The following is a 22,807-nucleotide window of genomic DNA, read 5'->3' as shown; positions in this document are numbered from 1 at the left end:
TCCCTCTTGGTGTCTCCTGTTGCAACCAGAATGGGGCATTCACCGGACCTGTGCTCGGTGGATTCACCGCTGTTTGCTAAACGCCATGGGCGTGAGTCTTCATCAGCACTTCTCGCACCCGTGGCTGCGGTGTCCTCCCAACTGGCTGCACCGGATCTGGTGGCTACACCTGCTCAGGTGGATGTGCCATCTAAGGAGGTTGCACCGTCTCTAGTGGTCGAGCCTTCCCTTGTGGCTGCGCCAGCTGCTATCTGCCTTGGGCGTGAGACTCCCTCGACACAGCTCACACTTGGGGCCACAACGCCGTCTCAGGTGAACGTGCTACCTAAGGTACTCGCACTGTCTAAGGAGGCTGCATCGTTGTCTATGGTGGCTACGCCTTCTCTGGTGGCCACACATTCCCTGGTCGTGCTATCTACGGAGGCTGAACCATCTCTAGTGGCTAAGACGCATTAGGTGGATAAGCCGTCTCAGGTGACCGGGCAGCTGGGGTCACCTACATCTTTGAAGCCTCGATCCACAGGGTCCCCTGCGTCCTTGGGCACGGGTGGTGTGGTCAGGAGACACATTGTTTCTCAGCATGCCATGGAGCCACTTAGGTGGCACCGGATGGCATACTCCAAAGTGGCCGCTCCAATGCAATCTTCTCACCGGATGGTTTCGCTGTGGCGGACGAAGGTACTATGGTCAAGGCCAAGAAGCGGGTTGTTGCCTGTAATCTGGATTCTCTAGTGATGGAAAGGATGGTGACTGACTCCACCAAGTCCATGCTTGGCTACCACCTCTCGTGATGCTAATTTAGGCATGCCACAATCTACTTCCGCTATTTCTATTGCTTCCTTATCTAATGATAGATTTACTTCAAATTTGGGTAAATTAGGTGTTTCATTTGGTAGTAGTAGCAATGAAATAACTTTATCTAGCAATGCTTTGAAACATGTAGAAGTAAACAAAATAAAGGTGGCACATTTTTCCATAACAACGATTAAAGTGCCAAATACTGGTTTCACAAAAGAGATAAATCCATTTGATGGATGTGATGATGAGGACACCAAACCTGACGGTGCCCTACTCACTCACTTGGTTAAGAATGTGTCGGAGGTCGATTGGGATGAGGCAGATCTAGGCACAAAAATTTGTGACCTTTATAGCTACTACTAGAAAATCTAAATCATCCTCTAAGACAAAAGGGTGAAAGGCCTCGAATAGCGACAAGATATCCAATAAAAAATGTTTTCCAATGAAAGGTATCTTCTAGAATAGCAAAGGTCCCTCCAACTTGGCTAAATTCGGTATGTTGCTGATGGTATTAGGGAGCATAGTTAGGATTTTATGGCTTTATTAGAGACAGGAATAGCGATATGTCAAGAACGAATTAGGCTCACCTTTCTGGTGGTGTAGATTTTGTTTGGCATTGTTTTCCTCCTTGCGGCAGGTCTGGAGGCATTCTCTTCGGGATTAATGCATCCACTCTAGATTTGTCTCTAGTTGCGGAATGGTATTTTTTTTGTCAAATTCCATATAAGCAGTAAGATAGAGAAATTTAAATGGATACTTGTTGGTCTATGGACCAGCACAGGACGATCTCAAATCTAGCTTCCTAGCGGAGTTAGTGCGTGCCTGCCAACAGAACCACCTCCCAACCCTGGTTGGCGGGGATTTCAATATCTTGAGGAATAGTAGTGAGAATCATAACAACACATATAATGACCATTAGCCTTTTCTGTTCATTTCTGTCATTGATAGCTTTGATATTAGAGAAATTGATTTAACGGGTCAATAATTTACTTGGGCAAATTCCCTTTCTAATCCAACTTAAGAAAAGTTAGATAGAGTTCTTATGACTATGGTGTAGGAGTCTAAGTATCTGTTGGTCTCTATACACGCTCTGGATAGAGGTGTTTCGGACCACATGCCCCTATTGCTTGACACTGGAACGATGACTTTCCCAGGGATCTGGAAGCGGTTCAAATTAGAACTTGGCTGGTTCACTCGAGATGATTTTCATGATTGCATGGTGGAAATCTGGAATAAGCCGGTAAAAGGACATAACCATACCCAATGATGGAATAACAAGATGAGCGCCTTGCGCAAACATCTCTGGGGTTGGGCAGCTCATACTAGTGGTACTTACAAACAAGAAAAGTTAAACCTTTGTTTCATTGCCACCGAGGTATGCAGCCTGACTGACATTGAGAGAGAGCAGTTGGCTCAATCTAGATATTGTTGGATCCGATTTACCTCTTTGATTTTTGGCAGTAGTGTTATCACCCCAAAATTGAGGCTAAACAATTGCAGTTCACTACATATAATTCGTGGAATATCGACCTATTTGTTTGCTAAATATCAGCTTCAAGATTTTCACAAAGGTGGCCACAAACCGGATTAATTCCGGTGCAGATCAAATGGTCAGTCCAACTCAAACTGCATTCATGCGAGGATGAAATATCCTAGAGTGAGTCATCATCTTACATGAAACGATACATGAACTGCATAGAAATAAAATGAGTGGGGTAACTTTTAAGGTTGACTTTGAGAAGTCATATGACAAGGTCAAATAGCCCTTCCTACTACAGATGAAAGGTTTCTCGCCCAAGTGGATCTCTTGGATTGAGACTTTAATTTCAGGCGGTAGTGTAGCAATTAAAGTGAATGATGATATCGGTCCTTTTTTTCAAATGAAAAAGGCCTCCAACAAGGTGACCCTCTTTCCCCGATGTTATTCAATATTGTAGCTGACATGCTAGCCGTTCTTATCAAAAGGGCCAAAACAGATGGGCAAATTTGTGGAGTGGTGCCTCATCTTATTGATGATGGTGTCTCTATTCTACAATATGCCGATGACACGATACTCTTTATGGATCATGACCTTGAGAAAGCTCGCAACATGAAGCTATTGCTTTGTGCTTTTGAACAACTATGGAGTCTTAAGATCAATTTTCATATAAGTAAATTGTTTTACTTTGAGATGTCCAATCCATGACCAAGCAATACACCGAGCTTTTCGGCTATAGTATTTAGCTATTCCTATTCATTATAGGAAACTGAGGAATGAAGATTGGAATGGGGTTGAGGAATGGTTAGAGAAGAGACTCAGTAGTTGGAAGGGAAAATACCTTTCAACTGGTGGGGGACTGAAATTGATAAATTCAGTGCTTAATAGTCTGCCCATGTATATGATGTCTTTCTTTGCTATACCAAGGGGGTTGCTTAAAAAATTGGATTATTTCAGTTCCAGGTTCTACTGACAAAGTGACGATCAAAAGAAAAAATACCGCCTTTCTAAATGGAACATCTTACGCTGACCTAGAGATCAAGAGGTCTAGGGATTCATGATCTAGATACTAAGAATATTGTCTTAATCAGCAAATGGCTTTTTAAGTTACTCATGTCTGATGGAATGTTGCAACAACTGATTCGCAATAAGTATCTGAGTTCTAAACCCTTATCATAGGTCCAATGAAAAGCTTGGGATTCACGTTTCTGGGCCAGCCTTATGAAGGTGAAGCGAGAGTTTATCTGATTCGGAACCTTCACTATCCAAGATGGTGCCCAAATCAGGTTTTGGGAAGACTAGTGGTTGAGAAATTCAACTTTGCAAGAACAGTATCGATGCCTATACAATATAGTAAGGAAGAAACAAGATATTGTAGCAGGTGTCCTCCGAACCTTCCCCCCAAATGTTTCTTTTAGAAGGGACCTTCTAGGGCTAAAATTAACAACGTGGAATGCATTACTTCCTCGTATCGCTAATATTGTGCTTACTCAGGAGCAAGATAAGTTCCGTTGGAATTTAACCCCAAATGGGCAGTTCTCGGTGAAATCTCATTGTCTTGCCTTAGTGCATAGTGATGTTAACAATGTTAATAATCGCCTTTGGAAATTGAAGGTGCCTCTCAAAGTCAAAATCTTGCTTTGGTACTTACACCAAGGTGTAGTTCTGATAAAGGATAATCTGGCTAAGCATAATTGGCAAGGGAGTATGAACTGCTACTTTTGTCACAAAGAAGAGACAATTAAACATCTTTTCTTTGAATGCCATCTTGCCAATACCGTGTGGTCTAACATACAAGCGACTTCAGGACTCTTTTGGCCTCATAGTGTATCACATATGTTTGGTACTTGGTTACGAGGTATTAGGAGGGACTTGAAACCAAAAGTCCTGTTGGGGGCAGCTGCTACTTGCTGGTCGCTTTGGCTATGCAGCAATGATGTGGTGTTTGATAAGAGATATATTTCATCTCCTTTGCAGGTTATCTACCTATGTACTCATTGGCTCCATACTTGGGCTATATTACAGAAGCCATATTCTCAGGATATGGTTACAGTGACGTGTTAGCATTTAGAGCGGGTAGTCAGGGAGTGTTTTACCTAGGTTTATAGGTGAATGCCTAGTCGGAGGATCAAAGCGCCTTAGCATCTCCTGTTTTCACCTATGTTAAACTATAATCGTGTTTTCACTTTTCTGTTTTTGGGTGTGTACATCTTAATTATACGGAGGATGAGAGAGTTGTCAGTGCGATGATATCACCTTGATGTAATTGTCTGAGCTCAATAAAAGCTCCCGCTATCCAAAAAAACTATGAAACACGAGCTTGTATAAAATGGGACACTGCTGTTATGAAGGATGCTAGGCATCTCTAGCATTTAACTAGAGATCTACCTTTAGGCCACTCCCATGCTATTTTTTTAGACATTAATTATATGTCCACCTAATTAAGTAAAAAGATGACGTGACAAGCAATTGAAAGATTAGAAAGAATGAGCTTGTTTCTTACGGAAGAAACTATCTCTTTGAGCATTACTAGATGACTGTGAGACAATAAATCGTCTTGTAAGTCCTCATGAAACTAACAACACACATCCATACATTGGAAGCTTATTTCTTAGCATCAATTTCTTACTATATCTCTTATCTTAAACATCATATAAGAAACAATGCATTGGGAGTGGCCTTATATGCTAAACCAAACTTAAATGAGGATATATTTTTTTTCTCGGACAGTGTATTTCTCTCACCATTAACCATAAGAAAACTATGTCAAGAAAGGACTAAATACAACAGTAAAGACAAATATTATGAGGTCAAATAATCACGAAAGTTCTCATTTTCCAGGAAGTGTATTGATAAATAGATATTGGCATTCAGGCATTGTTCGGAATGGAAGAAAAGCAAGCTATTTTAAAGGAGTTGATCTATTTCCTTCGTTCAAGATACTAATTTGGATCCTAAGGCATGATCAAGTAACGATAATTAACGGTATGGTCTTGTATGAATTTCACAAGAAACAATTCATTCCCGCATGAATTCAGAAAATTTCCAGCGCCCCAAATGGGGCCTAAGGGAGTTAGATACTAATGTGTGGCGCTTGTCCCGTCCTATTAGCATCCTATTACAAGAAGCAAGATAAATAACATGACACCAAATAAAGACACATGTACGTTGCTCCAAGATGAACATGATGTTGGCGAAAAGTATGGATCCTAGCGTAAACACACGAGCACCGTATGTGTAATCCGTAGCACCACGTGTAGAGCGTTCAGCAATGGAGATAACTATTGTGCTTTTGCGGTAAAGAGCGATCAATTTACGAGCAAACTGGCAAATGATAACTAACCTGACGAGTAGCACCTGGAAAGCCCAGTCTGGCACTGCGATGACAAATCTTCATCGGCAAATCGCACCCGGGAGGGACTCGTCAGGGCACGGTTAGCTGACGGCTTGTCCTTGGTCATCGAGATTAAGAACGAGTAGCAGCAGGAGGAGGAAGGAGGAACATGACTACATGACCTAGCAAAAGACGAAAGATAATGTAAATTGTGTTTGATCGATTGGTTGATGTCTCAATCGGTCATGACCCTCTCATGTTTAAAGGGCAGCATGTCTTAGCCGTACAAGATTAAGACTCCTAATTCAAATCAAACAAGACTTACAAATATAATTCGGCTAGAACACATGAATCCAAACTTTCTATAACTAACATATATTTCCTATTCAACCACGTAAATTCTCATATATCTACCTGAGTATCCTTTATTGCAGTTCGGCCTTCTTCGATTCGACTACCTTTTCGATCCGAACATCTGCCTGTATCGCCTGGTAGTGGTCGCAGGTACTGTTTACCTGGCCATGGTCACTGTTCATCTGATCGGGGTTACTATTCATCTGAACGGAGTACTGTTTATCGTAGGTATTGTTCATCGATCAGCCAGAAAATTCCCAGTATCGAAATTCTTCATAATATGTCAATTTCGGTCATCAACACATGCCCCCCTATTTTTTTTTAAAGCTTGCATACTGAGAAACACTTTCATGCGCAATAATCATGAATAACTTATTATCTATTTTCAGCCATCACTTAGGACTGTGATAAATGATATGTCGACTATGTATGCTATTAGGGCGATGATAAATAAACATTTGTCGTATATCTTATGCTCTCCTAATAATATTTCTAATATGGCCGTAAGAGCAGATCCTATGTACCTTGCCTTGGTAATGCCTGACTAAACTGTAAAGATTCATAAAACGACATCCAAGGATCACACCGAAACCAAGGAAAATAATCAAACATACCTGTGATTTTATGGTTGTTTCCTGGATTCATTCGCCTTCAAATTTGCCTCCTGTGTAGTTCTAGCAAAGATGCTTGAACACTACCCTTAGTCTGAACTTGCTTGCTACCTTTAGGAACCCACATCTTCGTCTTGTAATTAACCACATCAATGCCATGCTTTCGGTTAATCACATCAGCTGCCTTCTCACTTTCTTGCTTTGAACCTAAACTGGAACACACACATTCGCCTGCATCATTTACCATTGAGCTGCTAGAATTTTCCATCTTGTTAAGCCTGACATCAATAATTATTTTTCTATGTGCTGCTTTTCCTTGTCGCATACTAATAATAGATCCCAAACCAGATGTGTGTTTGGCTTGATCACATGAAGCATGTGCATGTTTATCAATTACTGGCATAGGTCCTTCAAGTGAATTCATACTTATCAGCTCCTTAGGTACAATAGTCAGCTTCTCCCCTCTTGAAAGCAAATCTGAACTCTTATCCTTGTTACCATCCTTTTTGACACGATAAACTTGTTTGATCACTTTCCTCTTCCTTTGATCTCTGTACCGATTCCTATGATCAAACCGGTCATCTCTATGATGAGATAGTCTATGAAACACTGGTGGCCTAGGTGTTGCCCGTCCTGGATGGAATGACTCAAAAGGCATCAGAGGTGACGTCCATGGACCATACCAGCCCCATGGCAAACAAGGAGGAAATAGCATAGGAAGAAACCTCCACAACATAGGCATTGGTGGCCCAAAAGGAGGATACTGCACTGCTGCATGAAAACCTTCTCATCGTCGATCCCGACCATCAAACTCATGCTTGGGAGGTTCTCTTAGCCACTTAAAATTATCAAATCGACCAACAGCATTCGGGTTGGCTCTCTCTCATACTTAGCGGAAGTTGTTTGAATGTCACCTCCGGCTTTGCATTTGGTACAGCTCTAGCAGTTGATGCTTGAACATTAACCTTAGCTTTAGTATTTTGATGAGCTTTAGGGACCCAAACCATCTTCTTATTGTTGTCAACAATATTACTAGCTTTACTAGTTCTATCATTATTAATCTTGCTAGATATTGTGACCTTCTTGCCTTTTGTTGTATCACCCTACTTTGGCTGAATCAACACTTGCTCATCTTCACAATTAGGCATACCTACAGGGAGAGATTGTTCATCTGCTTTATGCCCCCTGTCTCTAGATGACTTGCAAACTTCAATCGACCTTCACTAATAGCCGATTGTACTTTCCGGCGAAACACATTGAAAACATTAATAGTATGAGTAAATAAATTATACCATTTGCAATATGTACGCTGTCCTAATTCTTAATACGAAGGTATAACATGATGACCAAGTAATCTAATATGTTTCTCTTGTAATAAACTATCAAAAATCTGGTCACACATGTTAAAATCAAATGTATAGTTTTTTTCTTTCTTAGCCGATTCTTTTGCGGAGATGGTTTCAAAGCTAAACAAGCAAATGGTTCAGATTTGATATTAACACACTCGGCTACACATTTACTTGTATTCATCTTGTCCGATATCTTAGAGTTATCTTCTACTATGTTCATATCAATCTCTTCAAATTTCAGCCTTGGCCTTGTATCTCTAAATCCAAAATAATCATAAAACTTATGCTCCATTTGTGACCAAGTGTAGACCGAGTTTAGAACAAGTAAAGTAATCCATATAAATATACTGCCTATCAAAGATGATGATAGGAATAATCCTAATTTAAATGTATTACCATTATCGGACTTCCTATATGACACAAGCTCGACGCAGGGAAGGCGAAGCCCTGCTCGAAAATAGTCCACAAAAATGATGGCTTTGTCTTCTCCGGGCGTCGGAGTCTCCTGGTCCTTCGGGAGTCTGACCTTTGAAACGTCACTAATCAGGCCTTCTTTGATTAGTCCGACTAGGACTTCTTCATCAACCTTTGATCGCCCGATCTAGGACGTCTTCGGGCGGCCGGATTTGCTTTTCGGAGCCATAGGATCTCGTAGGGCATCGGAATGAGATGTGGGAGTCTTCGTACGAAAGCAAGTGCTTCAATGAGGGTGCAAGGTAAAAAGTGAGTCATCGGATAGAGTATACATAGCGGTACAAACAAAGGCTAACGGTAGTTGAAATAGTGCATATTGAAAATTGAATCGTGGCCTTAATGATGGTTAAGTATGAACTGACGATAACTAGTGTTTATGAATCCTAAACGTCACGCGGGGACAAAATCACCAACCCAGTAAAATAAAGATAGGTGAACAACCAAAGGGGGCTATTTGCTAAAAGGTAAAACGGGTCACCAAAGGTCTTCAACGGGCCGAAGAGGACGGCGTTTGGTCATACCATTTGATCCACAGGTTTGGCCCATCGAAGAAGAAACTTACCTGTGGGGGGCTGCTGTTGGGGAATGGTCTCGTAGGCCCCCTTCGGATGGTGAGTTGAAGACTTCTGGTGATTATTATTTACTTACATAATACAATTGTGTTATTTCAGGAAATGTTTGATGACAAACGGACCCTTCGGGCAAGCGACTCAGGCCTTCAGAGACCGACCAAAGGCCTCCCCACGTCGCCCCGAGGAATCCTCCGAAGAGAGCACCGAAGCTATCATCGCAAGCAAAGCCTTTGGTGGGCCTTCGGATGTCAACCGAAGGCCAATTCGTGATGCCACGTTGAAGCCAGCTGAAGGTACGTCGAAGGTCCCATCTGCCATAGACCTTCGGGAGCTCGGGCGAAGGGGCCGCGTTCATTGGAATCCGAGGATGGTGGAGGGTACAGTTGTAAAAGTGTTGATGTATTTAGGATAGTACTAAAATACCCTCCAATATATCGGGAATATGGCAGTTGGAGAGGTAAAATTATAAATTATAACTAGGAGTGGTTAAGTACAGGCTATAAATGAGCCAGTATAGTAACTGAAAAGATGAGTGACATTAATAATATTGCACAGTTTCCCATTAGCGTGTGTCACATTAAAAAGCCTTCGGTTCCCTCTGAGAAGCTAAAGGCCTCTCCCTGTGTTCGATAACCTAGTTCCCAACACTTGGTCACGAGTTCGCTAGACTTGCTTGTCGATTGAAACAAATTCACTTGGATTTGTATGGATTTGCTCCATGTGCAGAAATAAATTTGCTTTATAATTTCATATGAATTTGCTTTTGTAAATTGGAACAAACTTGCTCTTTTTTCGTTTGGATTTGCTTGTAAACTGAATAAATTTGCTTCTGAGTTTGTAAATGAACTTTCTCTCTGAGTTAGCATGGATTTTGCTTATAAATTGAAACAATTTTGCTCTCTAAATGTGTATTGATATACTTGTAAAATAGAAAAAAAAACTTGCTTTCAAAGTTGATACTAATTTGCTTGTAAAATTATCCAAATTTATTCTTTGTATCTCATAGATTTTGCTTTATAAACTGTGGCAATTTGCTCTCTAAAACCATAGGGAACTTGGAGTCATCAAGAGAGAGAAAGGAGCTACTAGGGAAACACGCGATGTCTAATCTAAGTAGTTTGTCTGATGAAAAACGTAACTAATTACTGATGAAAAACGTAACTAATTTAGTTTTCTAATTAGAAATGTACGGGCAGATAAGCATTAGCATGCACGTTCGTGCATTAGCCTGGTCCCAAAGTCAATTAACAGCTGAAGGAAGCAGCCTGCCAAATGAGCACACGAAAAAAATAAAAAATAAAAACTTTTGCTCTCATTCTCTCCACTTTTCTTCTAACAAACAGGCAACCCGTTTCTTCTGCTGCTATAAAACTTGGATAGTGCTCAATCCTCGCTTGCAAGAGAAGATTATAAGGAGCCCATGGAAGGCAGCTACAAGGCAATCAGGGACCTGATGCTCTGCCAACCTGCAACACTCTGCACATGATTGCACATAATCTAGGAAACATCACACTGCTCCAGGAATCTGTCCCACATAATCTAGGAAACATCACATTGATCCAGGCATCTGTGTAACGCCCACGTGCACACGAGTGCTCTGCTAACGAGGATGTGCTCTGGGAAATGTACGCCGCATCTAATCTGATGTGGGGATCTTCAGGTCTGCTTCGAGAGTATGAAGACCCGATGGTGCCCGATCCGAGTTTCATGGATGCGACCAAGATGACGGAGGACCTGGAGGTCAGTGGTAGATGAATGTAACGGAACAATTTACATTGCAAAGAAAATGAGCATGTAACACCACCAGTAAGTTCTATTTCCATCATATATTTTTGCAGCTGTTGTAGCAAATTTTATCAAGAACATTGCTAAATGAGTGCCCTTACTAGTGAACCTTATAACAGACTGGAATGCAGGGTCCCCATGGTTTGTAGCATGAGGTTGCATGAAACGTGCAATGAGCTCTTTAGGAAGCAATACCAAAACTGCATATATGCAGTTATTTATTTGTTCATTTGAAGCTTAGTTTACAGTATATGATCTTCTCTTCCTAAAATTCGATTTACAGTATATAAACTTCTATTCCTCAAGTTTGACAATGCATGTTGAGATTATTGTAATTATTCATCCAAAATGGTACAAACAACAAATTTATTATTAAAAAGTAGCTTTTATGAAGGCCAAACATTCCATCATTAATAATCTTCTGTGATATAAATGATGGAAATAAAAAAAACCATATCATTCGAAGTTTTGAACACATGCTTGTGCCTCTGTATTGTAAAACTCACAGTAAGTGGTTAAAGTTGTATATACTCACAGTAAGAATAGCTTTGCCAGTATTGTCAAGTTTTAGACCAGGGCCCTTTATGTCAGCTTCCAGGAAGAAATGCTTCCCTTTTACTGCCTCGGTTGCAGCAATGTCCCTCAGTTCCTGAATAGAAATGACAAATGAATGAAAATTCAAATAAAATGAGGAAACCTGATTGTTGGCATCTGCAAAGAGCTTACCAAAGCTTTTTCCCATGTATCTTCTGACAACTGCAATAATATTAACAACACTCAACAGACAATACAATAGAAACAGGTGTTCACAGTCAAAGAGTGGAATGGATTGAAACAAACCTTTTTCTTAGGGCATGCAACAAGATGAGCATTGGCATCTGCATAACTAGCTACCTCATTTATTGCAATGTTAACCTTTTCCATAGTCAGTCTCCCCCTCATGTAGCTACAGTGACAAAAGAATACCAAATTAGTGTCAAGATGTAACAACTAACAACAGCTGACAGATTTTGATCAACGGCGTAAAAACAATGAGAAAAAAGAAGTTGCAGACTGAGAACTAACGATGACAATGACTCAAGCTCCTCAGCCGAGATGTACAAACGAGGTGCGGGTTCTCTTCCTTTCTTCTCAGCAACAAAAGAACACATCAGTTCAGACAACAATTATATCTTTCATGTAAAAGAAATGCATCTGGGATTAATTAATAGCGCACAAGATCAAGTAACTTTACCTTGGGAGCTGCAACCAGCTCCTCCTTACTCTTTAAATCATGATCAATAACTTTTGTAACAGCTGAGTTGAAAGTGAAGCACTCAGACGGCATCCTGGAACACAAACAGCATGATCCTTATTGCTCAATAAGCACAAACAAAGGATGTAACTAATTTCAATTAATACTTTGATGAGTTCTTTTCCAGAGGGGTAGCAAAGACATCCTCCCGCATCCCAGAAGGTAAGTTTGCAAGCATGCGCTGGAGCTTCTCCTGCTGCTTCAAGGACCGCTCAACTAGCTTCTGCATATAGATTCAACGAAGTCAGAGTGAGAAACCAGCCATATATCACCAACAGATTGAATAAAATTGGTTTAGGAGGTTAGGAACAGGCACAAAATAGCCAGAAGAGGAAGAGAATATCTCCATTTCCCCCAATAGGCCAATTCTTTCTACATCTCCAAGCACACAAATCGCTGCTAATTAAAGTCCAATTTCCCCAACCACAGACACCAACCTAACTTTTGAATCTACTATCCATACTAATCGCAGACTAAGGTAGCCCCATTTCTAAACCAAACACCACCATTTATGCGCAATTTCAAAATGGCGTATTTACCCCCACTCGTTCTGGCTTCTGCTGAAGCAAATAGCGGAATCAGCATCCGGAGAAAGATCACGACTCAAAGGAGAAACATATCTGGCAGTCCGGTGGTGAATCGTACCTTGGCCTTGGGGATGGCGTCAAGCTCCTCCTGGAGGCAGCGGCGGATGGCCTGCACCTGTGACTCCATCGCCGTCACCGACGCGTCAACGGAAGCGAGGTCAGCCAACGCCGTCGCCGGGAACACTGCGAACGGGGGAGGTGGGGATGCGGACCGGGTCAGTGCGCACGACGGTGGGGTGGTTCTAACCTAGGGTTTGAGGAGCGGGGGTTCGGGGGGAGGAGAAGCGTACTGTTGCGGGCGAGAACGAGGTCCTGCAGCTCGGTGACACGGGACTGGAAGGCGGCGGCCACGGCGTCCAGCGGCGAGACGGCGCGTCTCCCGTCTGCGGCGTCCATGCGGAAGGGCAGGCGGCGGCGAAGAGGAGCGGTTTGGGGGCTCTGGGCGGGAACTGAAGGCAAAGGTCGGATGTTGGAAATTGGGTGAATAGCTAAGGGTGGCAAGAGATCGGTCGGGTCAAGGCCCATCGGGTTTCAGACCAGGTGATGGTGGGTATTGAAATAGCCTCATGGTGTCATCAAGTCGGGTCTTGACACCGAGTTAGATCCGAGGTCAGGGTATATTTTGCATCTGTGGGTGCTCGTTAGATCCAGAATACGGCATAACTTGCCTTATATGCTCTAGATAGCCCAACAGTCGAATACGGCCCAACAGGCAAATACAGCCACTCCTCTGTACCAGCCATATAGCCTCATCGCCACACGGGGGGCCCCACCACCATCTGCGCTAGCCGTGGCTTCAGCGCCCCGCTCTTCTCCTCTATCGTCGTCACCACCCTTCCACATACCGTAATATGTCATTGGGTCTCCATCGGAACCAGGGGTGTTTTCGCATCCGGTAACCATTTTGGGGCTGGGTCGATCTGAGATGTCAGGTTTCGAATCGGATACGTTCTCGCTTCACTTAGTCTTGACCCGACCCTGAAAGGATAAAGATGTCATCTAGAGGAGGGTGAATAGGCAAATTTTATAAAAAAATCGTCCTCTTTTTATCGCTGATCTAAACTTACAGAAAATAAACTAACGGAATTTACATAAGATGTCATCTAGAAGGGGTGAATAGGTAATTTTATAAAAAAATTATCCTCTTTTTACCGCTGATTAAAACTTACAGCAGAAAATAGACTAACGGAATTTACATAAGTGAAAATCCTAAATATGTTAGGCTCAACTAATACATAATTACCTAAAAAAGTGTAAAAGTTACAATCATATGGTGAGAAAGATTATTCAAAACTACCAAAAGATATCTAAGAAAACTCTAGATGAAAATCCTGAAAACATTGTTCATCAGATTCTCTGGATTGACTCGGATACTCCGAATTTAGATCTGATTGTACAGTATCCAGAGTTTTCAGGTTAAATCCAGAATCTTCGGATTCAACAGAGAATGAACTCGAAACTAAAATTAAAATACGCCTAAAGAGTTCTAGCTCAAACTAAATAAAGTCGTGTGTTTCAAGTAATGATTTTAAATAGATTCACAGAGAACCTATAACCAATTTTACACTAGCAACTAGATCGAGCAATATGCATAAATATTGAATAAGAACTAAGAACAAGGATACAAGAGAGAATACACAAGATTTATTTCCCGAAGTTCGGATACCTCCTCTAGAGGTTCCTACGTCTGCGTTGAGGAGCTCGGTCACATTTGAACCGAGTCTCTCTCAATCATTTTTCTCTCCAAGCTCGGACACACTTGAGCTTAGGTTTCCACTCCTGATTTCTTCCTTTCCGGAGGTGAAATCGAAGCCTTCACAAACTTCCCGCAGCACACCACAACCTTAGATGCTCGTCGGCGACGCCTAGCCGCCTAGGAGCTCAATGTTGCAAGAGTAACAAACGCAACGATGAACTTCTTACCGATGAACCTGAGTGTTCAAGATGGGAGATACGCTCACTTACACTCAAACTTGCAATCTCTCAACCCAACTCACTTTTCTTCTCAAATCACACATTAGATTGAAGTGGGAGGGAGTTCTTTTGGCTCTAGGAGATTTTTCTTTCGTGCCCAAGCAGCAACAAATAAGGGTGAGGGTGAGGGGTTATTTATACCATTTCTCTAAAAAAAACTAGCCGTTACAAGGCTTTTTTACTGACTGGAGTATCCGGATGGCACTTGAACGCGTAACCAAGAACCCCAGTCAGAATACAACTTGGAGGGTCCGGACAGCTAACAGAACGCAGAGGGTCCGTACAGCTACTAGAACTCAAAGTCTTCGGGTCAACCCAAAGTATCCAGGTGAAACACTTAGACCCTAACAAACCACCCGGCTCGGAGCTAAACCCGAATTCCTAAAACGAACTATCACTTTTGGTTGATTAGAAACTCTTGAGCACTGAGATATGATAAATAGCTCTACGTTGCATCTCTATTAATAGTGCGACATACCTATACTCAAATTCAAATGTAAAACTCGTTTGAAACAATTTGAGCCTTTGAATAACTTCAAGTATCGCTTTTTTCTTTCAAACCTTGAGGGTTGCCAACTTCTATATCATATTCACTTCATCTCTTCTTGATTCTTTATGTGATTGATATTAATCACCTATAGCTTCTCATGGCCTCACACGATAGTGGTGCAAACCCTTCACTCGCTCTCCACCACCGTCTTGGTCCTTCGGTGCTAAGTTATTTGCTTGCCTTTCACGACTAGATGGTCCATCGCAGCCGAGTCTTGTTTTCCCTTCACCGTCTTGCAATAGAAAATCATTTTGTATCCGACATCTTCAATAAATTCACCTTATCATATATGGAGTCCAATCTTATTTTTTATTCTTGGCATATAGAATATCTCAATTCAACTCATGCATTCTTAAGAAACCTAACCCCAACTCACTCTCAAACACAAAGCATATGTGTTAGTCCATTAAAACTCAATTGACAACTTTATACATTTAGTAATTTAGTCTCCACAACTCACTCTCAAACACAAAGCATATGGGTTAGTCCATTAAAACTCAATTGACAACTTTATACATTTAGTAATTTAGTCTCCACAAGTGACTTAGTCTTAATATTTATTGTCAATCTTCATTGAGCTTCTTGTTCCGAGCATCACCTAGAGTTTATTTATCTTGATGCATATCTCTCCTCCATGCATCACCTATGGAATAACCTTCTAACAATTCTTCAACAACATTATTAGTCCATAGGTATTTTATTAATTACCGAAATCACACATAAGTACTAGATGCATTTTTAATATCTCATATTTTAGTAATTGATGACAATCTCACTATATACTTATATTTGACAAAAATTAAAGTTCTAAGTATACATTTAATCTAAAGATGAATGTATACAAAGAATAAGTTTTGGAAACATCAAACATCACAAAGATATTTGATATTACCAAAGCTTGTTTTACTAGCATCAAACATCACAGATGTTTTGATGTTAGTACAAACCAATATATGTATATAGTAAACTCCCCCACAATTTATTCATGTGTGAATGAATCTTAAATATAAATTGAAATAGATATCAATTGAAACAAATTCAATTGAGGGCAAAATAAGCATGAGTCTGAGATTAGGCACAAAATTGAACATAGCAAAATAGTTGACATTATAACGAATATCTCATTTAGCACAAAGTGTCAACATCACATAAGCATATACGTCCAAAAGAACCACTTAAAGCGGACTATAAATCTCAAGCAAAAGATTTTGCCAATTTCATCAATATTGCATATAAGAGCAACTCAAGCATTTAATATGAATCATTTTGTATATTTGGAATTGGATGAATCATAAATATGATTATATAGTTCCCATAAAAATATACTACTTCAAATTGCTCATATTTACAATAGAGAGGTTTTTAAATATTTGCATGAAAAACAAATTTTCGTAAGTTATTTTCATGATATGATATTAAATGCATAAATTTAGAACAAATTACAAATAAAATGGCATTGGATTCATGTAGTAGATCATTGATCATCATTGATTAGCTTTACTTTGATGTGGTCTTTCTTTATAATTTCAATTGAAGTTGAGGAGAGAGTCTTCTTTTGAATACTAATTAAAAGATGAATACATTCTTCATGAATTCCAATTGAAATGATCTTTTATTTGAAAGGACATTCATTATGATTAGTCCACGATTCCAATGTATCTCCATTGCACTAAAACTTATTCAAGTATAATTTGGTCCCCAAACTCATTGGGTCTGAAAAAATTAGTGAAACCACACCATATAGATTAAATTTTTTAAAGAACGGTGCATATGGAATAGATACCAATTGAAATATTGAAAGCATATGTCCCAATGGAAAGTCAAGTGAAATTCTATGAACCTTTTATCCAATAAAAGATCTTGAGAGAGGCTTACTCTATATGTTGGATCAAAGAAAGCAAACATGCTATAGATTTTAATATTTAAGTCAAACAAGCATTCTCGTCATTTTCAAGATCCAAAAAGATATAATTTGGACAAAAATAACATATAAGACTTGAAGATACCAAATGAAATACAAAATATCAATAATAATGTCTAAATTACATTTAAGACCAAAAGATCAACAAATTATCATTTACAAAGTTCAACAAAATAACTAAGTGAAAATTGAGCATATAGAGACATGAAAAAGTTCTAACCATGTTCAAAAACTTATCTCAAGCAAGTATATGGGTAATGATTTAAGTATTGAGATAGCAAGCTTCTAAAAACTCTAAAAGGAAAGTTTCTTTGAAGAAACTAATATTCCTAGTATAGGAGTTAAACGAAATATTTCATAAAAAAAATAAATCACTTAGAGCAAAAAGATGATCAATAAGGATTACTACTTGTATTACTATCAATTGTAAGAAAATAATGGTATATAGAGATTTCACAAGTCAGTAATTTCAACAAGGCACATCAACTTTCTTTCAAAAAGCATGGGAAGAAGGATTTTAGAAATTAAACATCATGCTTCAAAAATATTCTTTATAAAATAAACTATTACAAGTAAACACATAAAATTCATTGTTGATTTGATCCGAATGGCGAGAAAGATTTAAATTAAAATCTTGAGATTAAGAGATCACTAGATAAGTATCAAAAATTTCAAGTTTCAATTTAAGATCAAATATGGATTAATTAATGAATTCTTACAAAATTGAGCTTTATATGAGCTTGACATGCCACATAAATACTAGATAAGCAATGATATCAATTCTAAGTGTTATTGCTCAAATAGTCACACTTTATGGGTTTTTAAGATGCACAAAACATAATACTCCCTATAATGTGATAATCCATTAATATCTCCAAAAGAGTCAAAATAGAATTCAATAAGACGGATAAGATCGAATGAGGCTCAAAATAACACAATCAACAAATAAGTGTGCAATATATCATATACATCCTAATTATATGACTTACACATACTAGTCGGTAAGAGAAGTTATAAACACCACAAACAGATAGCACATTTAATAAGCAATCAAGACATGTATGGATATGAAATATAGACATGACAAGATTGCAATCACGTTTGCACATACTACAATAAGCATAAACTCTAAAACAAGCGTAGATATAATACCTATATATATACAAAGATCTAGAAACTTAAAAAATCTAGAATTTTCAGATACATCCTAGAACTTACGAGTTTTGGAGCACTCGGATATTACAGCGTGATCCGGAACCTCCGAGTTTTGGAGCACTCGGATACTCCAACCTGACCTGGAACCTCCGTGTTCTGGAACTTTCTAGAAAATTGTGTAGAACAAAAATCTAACACAATGAATAAGAATATGAATTTAAGGTATTGTGATAGAATGCTACCTTCATATAATGATATTGGATAGATAGTAAATATATTTCTATATAACTTGACTCTTTAAATAATTAGATAGCTCTTCAAATAAATAGCCAAGTCTCCAATACCAATTCTCATTGACATCCTTGAAGATATTCACTTCACAAAGAGACTAAACACAAATTTTACTTAAACAAATATTAGTCTCAAAGCACAAAACATAGGATGAGCTTCCCCTAAATATGTGTATCCAAGTACTTGAGGACCCATGGTCTTAAAACTTAATAGCATGCGAGTACTCCACTCAAAATAATTAGAGTCATCTAATAGGAGTGGTTCTATGTGCATTAATCCACTAGTCGATATCTTTACTCTCTGAGCGGTAAAACACAAAAAGAAAGACTTAGCTCTGATACTAATTGAAAGGACAATAATTTCTCTTAGAGGGGGGGGGGTGAATATGTGATTTTACAAAAATCCATCCCCTTTTTATTGTTGGCATAAACATACAGCAGAAAATAAACTAACGAAATTCTCACAAGTGAAAGTCCTAAATATGCTAGGTTCAACTAGTACACAATCACCATAAATAAGTATAAAAGTTATAATCCTAAAATAACAAAGATGATTCAAAACTACCAAAAGATATGCAAGAAAACTCTAGTTAAAATCTTGAAAATACTGTTCACCGGATACTTCGGATTGACTCGGATACTCTGGGTTTAGATCTGATTGTACAGTATCTGGGGTTTCCGGTTTAAATCCGGAACCTCCGAGTTCAGCAGAATAAATGTGACACTGAAATTAAAGTACATCTAAAGAGTTCTAGCTCCAACTAAATAAAGTCGTATGTTTCAAGTAGATCCATAGAGAACCTACAATCAATTTCACACGAGCAAATAGATCGAGAAATATGCATAAACGTTGAGCAATAACTCAAGAACAAGGATACAAGAAAGGAGACACAAGATTTGTTTCCTGAAGTTTAGACACCTCCTCTACAAGTTCCTACCTCTTCGTTAAGGTGCTCGGTCACACTTGAGTCTAGTCTCTCTCAACCTTTTTTCTCTCTAAGCTCGATCACACTTAAGTTTAGGTTTTCACTCTTGATTTCTTCCCTTTCGGAGGTAAAATTGAAGTCTTCACAAACTTCTCCTGGCACACCACAACCTTAGGTGCTCGCCGGTGACACCTAGTTGCCTAGGAGCTCAAAGCTCTCACAGTAACAAATGCGACGATGAACTTCTTGCCGATGAACTCGGGTGTTCAAGATGGGAGATACACTCACTTGCACTCAAACTTGCAATCTCTCAATCCAACTCACTTTTTTTCTCAAATCATACACTAGATTAGAGCGGGAGGGAGTTCTTTTGGCTCTAGGAGGGGGTTTTTTTTTTATCCAAGCAGCAGCAAATAAGGATGAGAGTGAGGGGTTATTTATACCCTTTTCCTAAAAAAACTAGCCATTACACAACTTTTTATACTGACCCAAAATATCTGGGTTAACTCGGAGTATCCGGGTTGGCACTTGAACGCGTAACTAAGAACCCTGGCCGGAGTATAACTCGGAGGGTCCAAACAACTAACAGAACCCGGAGTCTCTAAGTCAACCTGGAGTATATGGGTGAAACACTTAGGCCCTAACAGACCACCTGGCTCGGAGCTAAACCCGAAGACTCCAGCCAAGCCGGAGTATCCGGGTCAGCCCAGAGTGTCCGAGTTTAGCACAGCTGACCCTCTGAAAACGGCGATAACTTTTGATCCTGAAGTTCGATTTCGACGATTTTGGACTCTGCGAAGAGCTTATTCAGAGGGCTGCACATCCCAATTGAATTCATGATCCTAAACACATTTGATCAAACTAGGAGCACTTTGAAACTCAATTTGAACACTTTCACACTTTTCGCACTGGATTCCTAAAGCGAACTCTCACTTTGGATTGATTAGAAACCCTTGAGCATTGAGACACGAAAAATAACTCTAAATTGCATCCCTCTTAATAGTGTGTCATACATATACTCAAATTCAAATGTAAAACTTGTTTGAACTAATTTGAGCATTTGAATATCTTTAAGTACCGCTTCTTTCTTTCAAACCTTGAGGGTTACCAACTTCTATATCGTATTCATTCAATTTCTTCTTGATTCTTCATGTGATTGATGTGAATCACCCATAGCTTCTCATGGCCTTGCACGGTATTGGCACAAACACTTCACTCGCTCTTCACCACTACCTTGATCCTTTGGTGCCAAGCCATTTCCTTACCCTTCACCACCGAATGGTCCATTACAGCCGAGTCTTGCTTGCCCTTCACTGTCTTGCCATAGAAAACTATTTTGTATCTGACATCTTCAATAAATTCATTTTATCATATATGTAGTTCAATTTTGTTCTTCATTCTTGACATATAGAATATTTCAATTCAGCTCATGCCTTTTTAAGGAACCTAACCCCAACCTATTCTCAAACACAAAGCACATGAGTTAGTTCATTAAGACTCAATTGACAACTTTATACCTTTAGTCATTTAGTCTTCATAAGTGATTTAGCCTTAATGTTTATTGTCAATCTTCTTTGAGCTTTTCCTTTCGAGCATCATCTAGAGCTCATTCATCTTGATGCATATCTCTCCTCCATGTATTACCTATAGAACAACCTACTAACAATTCTTCAACAACATTATAATCTATAGGTATTATCATTAGTCACTAAAATCACACATAAGAACTAGATGATTTTTAGACTCGTTGCCACCCCTATATAGCACAATTACCACCAGTGTATTCGGGAAAGCTAGCCTGGCTCATAAGGTTGGAAATGGATCCTCTACATTAAATTTCTATGTATTAGATTTTTAATGTAGAATGAATAGTATCATGCAACATATGTCCTTTAACCGTCCGGTTTGTAAAAGTCTTATCCGCGCCAATGTCAAAGATGATGATGTGGTGAGCAACCGCAGGGCTGGCGGCTACAAGGGTGACGGTAGCATGCGGTGGTGACGAGGCGATGATTTGAGTGGTGCCTTAGCTAGGAAGAAGAATGAGCAGAGAGAGCGGATGAAGATAAAGGTGAGTAGGGAAAGATGAGTAGAGAGAGCCGAGGAAGATGACAAGGGAGATCGATATGGAAGGGGCTCCGGTAAGACTTTGAAAAGATGAGCAAGGAGACAACATAGGCTAGTAGGAGGGGGCACTCCTTATGGAGTAGTGTTTCGACGGGGACCTAGGGAGAGAATAATGAAACCTTGTGTCCCACAGTTGTTTATCCATGAAGAGGCGGAGCCAACGATGGATGCACCGCGAGGGGTCTAGTAGACACGAGATGCGCGTGGAGGAGAAAGCAAGCGGAAGGCGAGCACACGGTGGGTAGCAAGCACAGGTCTAGGTTATCTTCTCCTGCGCTGGACACATGCCGCCAGAGGATACCGCCTATGCCATTGTCTTTCTTTTTATGACACTAATATGTGTTGTTTCACAAGGATAAGGGATGCCAATCATTGCCTTTCTTTTTATGACACTAATCTGTGTTGTTTCACGAAGAGAAGGGATGCCAATCTAGTATTTATGGAATAAATTAGAACGCCTACATTGGGCAATGACATTTGACTAGGCGGAAATGGAAAAAAAACAAACAATAAACGGAGTACAAAACTGATGGCAAAAATGAAAAGGAATAAGATATGATGACTGAAGCAAAACAGAGGCCCCTATTAAATGGCAAAAACGAAAGTATTCCTAAAATAATTGCACACAAGTCTAAGTAGGAAACATAGCCCATGTGATCTACTTCTGTCATGTACCAACCCTCGCAAAAAAAAAAAGACAGTACGAACAGCTGCTAAAAAACATGATGTTAAGGGGGACGAGGCGAGGATTAGATCAGATGTCCCTTTGCCGACCCATCCTTTCTCAAATCAAACAAGCACAAAGTCTATCATTTCTCTGTTCTTAGAAAAAAGAGACTGGCCACGACTCGCAACAGCGCCGCCAGAACCGGCCATCATGCCTGCCCTTGCCTCCCCCGCGGGCTCACCTAACCCAGCCTTCCGGTACCCACTGACGCGCCGGGCCCACCTGGCGTCAACCACCTCCACGAGCGCGCGTCGTATCGATAACTCCTTCCGGAAGCAGCAACTTTACGAAAACAACCTCTTCTAACACAGTTATTACCCTACACCTACTTCGGAACAAAACCAAACCCGCAACACCTCAAACATGAGTATGTGCTTACTGGAGGACAGAATGGCGTAACTTTTGGTTAAACCCCGTCAAATAAATACGCCTCCATCTTAATCTAGTCTATCCCGAAATCTTTGTACAAACTAGAAAATATTTCCTTTATTTTAAAATAGAT

General features: G+C 39.9%; 1 protein-coding gene across 1 annotated transcript; it reads right to left on the bottom strand.

The window, feature by feature from the left end:
* Positions 1–10,172: 10,172 nt before the first annotated feature.
* On the bottom strand, positions 10,173–13,262 carry LOC133891003 (spindle and kinetochore-associated protein 1 homolog). The gene is made up of 9 exons (XM_062331673.1): positions 12,926–13,262; positions 12,694–12,818; positions 12,156–12,271; positions 11,989–12,082; positions 11,820–11,881; positions 11,595–11,700; positions 11,481–11,510; positions 11,290–11,403; positions 10,173–10,703 (listed from the first exon to the last, which is right to left on the bottom strand). The coding sequence occupies exons 1-9, from the start codon at positions 13,158–13,160 to the stop codon at positions 10,626–10,628; spliced, it is 960 nt and encodes a 319-aa protein (XP_062187657.1). The 5' UTR covers positions 13,161–13,262; the 3' UTR covers positions 10,173–10,625.
* Between the last annotated feature and the right edge of the window lie 9,545 nt (positions 13,263–22,807).

The sequence above is a fragment of the Phragmites australis genome, chromosome 14, assembly GCF_958298935.1.
Source record: "Phragmites australis chromosome 14, lpPhrAust1.1, whole genome shotgun sequence".
In the NCBI taxonomy this organism is placed as follows: Eukaryota; Viridiplantae; Streptophyta; class Magnoliopsida; order Poales; family Poaceae; genus Phragmites; species Phragmites australis.
The sequence above is the reverse complement of the archived record's forward strand: the minus strand, read 5'-3'. Positions and strand labels throughout refer to the sequence as shown.